This window comes from Mandrillus leucophaeus, unplaced genomic scaffold, assembly GCF_000951045.1.
Source record: "Mandrillus leucophaeus isolate KB7577 unplaced genomic scaffold, Mleu.le_1.0 Scaffold51, whole genome shotgun sequence".
In the NCBI taxonomy this organism is placed as follows: domain Eukaryota; kingdom Metazoa; phylum Chordata; class Mammalia; order Primates; family Cercopithecidae; genus Mandrillus; species Mandrillus leucophaeus.
Window position 1 is genome coordinate 3,196,597 of NW_012105475.1, and position 5,488 is coordinate 3,202,084.

The 5,488-nt window shown below is 40.2% G+C and overlaps 1 protein-coding gene across 1 annotated transcript in view; it reads right to left on the reverse strand.

Moving 5' to 3' along the window:
• The window catches only part of SMCHD1 (structural maintenance of chromosomes flexible hinge domain containing 1), a 167,075-nt gene that overhangs the window by 138,132 nt on the left and 23,455 nt on the right, over positions 1 to 5,488 (reverse strand). The window contains exon 3 of the mRNA XM_011996333.1: positions 4,735 to 4,896. Within this exon, the coding sequence (XP_011851723.1) occupies positions 4,735 to 4,896 (162 nt within the window). The remainder of the gene's footprint in view (positions 1 to 4,734; positions 4,897 to 5,488) is intronic.

Genomic DNA, 5,488 nt, shown 5'->3' on the forward strand with positions numbered 1-5,488 from the left:
GGTGAAACCCTGTCTCTACTAAAAAAATACAAAAAATTAGCCAGGCATGGTGGCGGGCGCCTGCAGTCCCAGCTACTCGGGAGGCTAAGGCAGGAGAATGGCATGCACCCGGGAGGTGGGGCTTGCAGTGACCCGACATAGCACCACTGCACTCCAGCTGGGGCGACAGAGTGAGACTCCGTCTCAAAAAAAAAAAAAAATCAACATGACTTGAAGAAATGTCCACCAGAGTCAAAAAGAACCAGAAGTAGGGAAACAGAACTAGGGAAAGACCCAGGAATGTACTGTAAAGTCACAGAAATCAAGGCAAGATTTTAAACACTGGGGTTTTCTGCTTATCCATATAATGATGGTATGAATGAAAACTGATATGGTTTTCAACTGATAGGGTTTCAACTGATAACGGTTTTCATATCATTTCATGATGGTATGATGAAAACTGATCAATCTGAAACATAAACCACATTAAGAGTTTAATAAATACTTCTGTTGACACTATAATTACACATTTAGCAATTTATCCCCAGGAAAATAATTAAAGATTCATGGGCCAGGTGCGGTGGTTCACGCCTGTAATCCCAGCACTTCGGGAGGTCAAGGCGGGAGGATCACCTGAGGTTGGGGGTTCGAGACCAGCCTGACCAGCATGGAGAAACTCCATCTCTACTAAAAATACAAAATTAGCCAGGCGTGGTGGTGCATGCCTGTAATCCCAGGAACTCATGAGGCTGAGGCAGGAGAATCGCTTGAACCCAGGAGGCGGAGGTTGTGGTGAGCCGAGATCAAGACATTGCACTCCAGCCTGGGCAACGAGCGAAACGCCATCTCAAAAAAAAAAAAAAAAGAATTAAAGATTCACTCCTCAATTTTTTTTTTTTTTTAGATGCAGTCTCCCTCTGGTGCCCAGGCTGGAGTGGCAGTAGCATGATCTCAGCTCACTATAAGCTCCACCACCCGGGTTCAAGCGATTCTCCTGCCTCAGCCTCTCGAGTAGCTGGGATTACAGGCACCCACCTCCACCCCTGGCCAATTTTTATATTTTTAGTAGAGATGGGGTTTCACCTTGTTGGCCAGGATGGTCTCAAACTCCTGACCTCAAGTGATCTGCCCGCTGCGGCTTCCAAAGTGCTGGGATTACAGGCGTGAGCCCGGCCAGATTCACTCAATTTTAAAATATTTAAGCACCTACTATATGCCAGGCATTGTTCTAGGAACTGAACAAAGCAGATGAAGGTTCTGTTTTTATGGACTTAACATTCTAATGGAGGAATATGGGAAAGAAAATATAAACATAATAAATAAATTCTACAGCAATTTAGAAGATGGTTTGTGCAATAGAGAAAAAAGAAACAGCAGAGAAATGAAATCAAGTAACAGTAAAGACACAGAGGGAATACAGTTGCAATTAAATACAGTAAGTTTTGTTGAGAAGACAGCAGATAACCAAGACTTGGAGGAAGTGAAGAAAGGCTAACTGGAGGAAGAGCATTTCAAGCAGAGGGCCCTAAGCTAAGAATATGGATGGCACTGAAGGGGAGTGAAAAAGTAAGAAAGGTAGTAGAAACAAAGTCAGAGAAGTACAAAGCAGAGCTAGTGAAGTTCTGCAGGCAACTGTAACGACTTTGGCTTTTACTCTTAGTGAAATGGGGAGCCATGAGTGTTTTCAGCAGAAGAGTGACACAATCTTATTTCTCAAACCTTTATGGACAGGGATGAAAAGACCGGTACCAGAAACTACCAGTTAGTGTAATCTGGGTGGATACGATGGTGCCTCCACACCAGGTGGTAGCAATAGAAATGGTGAGAAATGGTCATTTTAAGACAAAACATTAAGAATAGGACCCAAAGGATTTTCTGTCAGATTAAATAAGAGGTTTGAGAAATTTAAGTATCAATTTGATTTTTGGCCTGTGCCGCAGGAAGGACACAGTAATAATCAATTCAGATGGGGGAAACTATGTGTGGTATAAAATTCAGTGAGCAGATGAGGGTTCCCATTTTAGACATCCTAGAGAATATGCCACATTGGCAGCTGGATGGATAAAACTGGAATTCAAGAGATAAACCTGGCACCATTTTCAATATTTAACTAAAAATTACCATTTCTTACCTCTTCCTTGTGACAGTCACTTCCGTAATGATGTTATTTAGAACCATGAGATAGGACCTGATGACCAAGTGAGGAAGTAAGATACAACATAAACGACAAGCACTAAGCCCTAAGGCACTTCAACATTAAGAAGGTGGGGAAAGAAGAAAGGGCAGGCAGTGAGGTAAGAAGAAAATCAAGGTGCTTATAATCTCAGGGCTTTGAGAGACCAAGGCTCTCAATAATTTGAGGCCAGCAATTCAAGACCAGCCTGGGCAACATAGCAAGACTCCATCTCTACAAAGAAAATTTTATTTTTATTTTTAATTTTTAGAGACAGAGCCTCACTCTGTTGCCCAGAATGAAGTGCAGGGGTGCACTCATAGCTCACTGTAGCCTCGAATTCCTTGGGTCACTCAAGCAATCCCCCTGCCACTGCCTCCCAAGTAGCTAAGCAACGCATGCACCAAAACGTCCAAATAATTTCTGTATTTTTTTGTAAAGATAGGGTCACATTGTGTACCCCAGGCTGGTCCTAAAGTCCCAGTCTCAAGTGATCTTCCCGCCTCGACCTCTCAAAGTGCTGGGATTACAGGCATGAGCCACTGCATCCAGCTACAATTTTTTTTTTTAATTAGCTGGGCATGGTGGTATGCACTTGTAGTCCTAGTCATTCAGGAGACTGAGGCAGGGGGATTGCTTACACTTAGGAGTTTGAGGCTACAGTGTGCTGTGGTCATGCCACTGCAAAAAGGAAGAAAATCAAGAAAAACATGGACTCTTGAAAGTCAAGCGAGAAAAGTGTATCAAAAGGAAGAAGTACCAAAACAATCTCTAACACTTCAAGAAAAATTAGAACTGAAAATTAAAAATTGATCACTGGATTTAGTTGTTGGTAACCATAAAAGAGTGGTACAGTAGAGTGGTAGGTAAAAATGTCTGGTCAGAGTAGGAAAGAATGGAGGAAGAGAAGTACTGCTGATAGCGAATGCAGTCAGCTCTCTGGAAGAGTTTTGCCATAAACAGAATCAAAAAATTTTAGGCAGTAGCCAGTGAAGGAAGTAAGACTTTAGTGTTTTTAAGATGGGAGAAGAGCTTTTCTGTACAAAAAGAACAACATGATAGGTAATAAATGTTCTAGTTATATACTCAAGCTCTGAAGTCACTCTCTTAAAGTTTAAATGCTGGCTCCACTACTCCCTAGTAGTGTGGCCTTGGGCAAGTTACCTAAAATCTCTTAGTCCCAGTTAATTCTGCAAAACAGGATCTTTACCTAAATTATTTTCTAACATTAGCTACCACACAAGATTAAGGAGTAAATGAGACAATGCTCATAAGTACTTGGTACAACGCCTGGCACTGTAGCTGATAGTAATGATAGTAGCGGTAGTGTTATGTTAAGAAAGCACACAAAGATTTAGCCAGAAGAACATTCAGTGTCATTTGTAACCATAACAAAATTAAAAACAACCTAAATGTCTAATAGAAGAACACTGTTCAGACTGGGCATGGTGACTTATATCTGTAATCCCAGCACTTTGGGAGGCTGAGGCGGGAGGATCACTTAGGTCAGGAGTTTGAGACCAGCCTGGTCAACATGGTGAAACTCCGTCTCTACTAAAAACACAAAAATTAGCCAGGTGTGGTGGTGCATGCCTGTAATCCCAGATACTCGGGAGGCTAAGGCAGGAGAATCACTTGAACTCAGGAGGCAGAGGTTGCAGTGAGCCAAGATCACACCGCTGCACTCCAGCTTGGGTGACAGAGAGACTCTGTCTCAAAAAAAAAAAAAGAATACTGCTCAAATAAATTATATTGCCTAAATATTATCAAAATATACACAGAGAGACATATATATTAAAAGATGTCCACTTTATTTTTAAACAAATGTAGGTTAAAGAAGTATGCACCATATAAAACCATTAAAAATCAAATAATATGAAAAGTTCTGAAACGATAAACACCAAAGTGTTAGCGGTGGTTATGTCTGGGTAATAGTGATATTATTTATGTTCTTTTTGCTTATCTATGTTTTCTAATTTCCTGCAAACAAGAATACACATATGAGAAAAAAATAATTTTAACACAAAAGTTTACGATGAACATGTAAATAGTATTAGACACTTTGGCAAGTCCAGAAAGAGAGGATTCAGTAAACCAATCGATTTGTAAAGATCACTAGCAAATGGTCCAGGGACAGGATAGAAACTAGCAAGTAGGAAAGGTAGAAAGAAATGATAAAGACGTGGAAATATGAACACAAACTTCTTACTTACGCAATCTAGCTATATGTATTTGCAAAGTAAAACAACTATTTTCTTAATTGGGAAAGGTCTACGACAGGCCAGGAAATCAGGAGACGAGAGTATACAGGAGATGGAAAGCTGTATAGGTACAAGACACCTTATGAGTTGAAAAGAAAAGTTCTACTAGTAGGTTAGCTTTAAAGGACAGTTTTTTTTCACTGAAGACGACATAGGTAGAAGACATAATAATACTGTGATGAATCTGAGTAAGAAAGAAAATGAGTGGTCTTCTAATAAAGTATAATAAGAAGATTTATAAAAAGTGAAGGAATGGGACATGTGATCAGCGGATAAAAGCAGGTAATAGTTTATCAAAATTAGTATGAATGGGATACTTACGCAAAGGATTTTGTCCTTCACTGGCATAATATTCATACATGCCACTTTTAACCAGTGTGTCATAGTGAGGTAAGAAGTCAATTCTTTCTTTCGTAGCTGTCAGTAGTAACTGATTCACTGACTGTAGCAGGTACAAGGTGACTCCATCTTTAACAGTTTCATCTGTAATCAAGAGTGAAAATCGTAAGTGCTAGGTCAGCATCAGAAACTCAATTAACTTATAACTGTGAATATACAAACTCTATCTACGAAATATCTTTAATGATGGTAAAGAAAAACCCCCAATCATCTACCTGTAAACAAAGTCAGGTTAAGGATATTAATGAAACAAGCACAAATACTTCCATTCATTTGAAACACTCAATTTTTAATAGGTTAAACTATCACAGGAAATCAGACGAGGATCTAAAATAGAGTGGTGTCAACATGAATGGAGAATGGTTAAATTCAGATGGAATCAGGCATGAAAAACCAGCAGGTCTTGGGAAACTAATTAGCTTTAAAAAAAGATAATGGAATAATCCAAGTTGGTTAGGAAAATTAGCTTCAGAAGATTTGTGCTAGGCAGAATCATCTTCTGTAGCCATAACTGATATCAACTATTTTTCTTTTTTTTTTTTTTGAGACGGAGTCTTGCTCTGTTGCCCAGGCTGGAGTGCAGTGGCGCAATCTCGGCTCACTGCAAGCTCCGCCCCCCCGGCTTCACGCCATTCTCCTGCCTCAGCCTCCGGAGTAGCTGGGACTACAGGCGCCC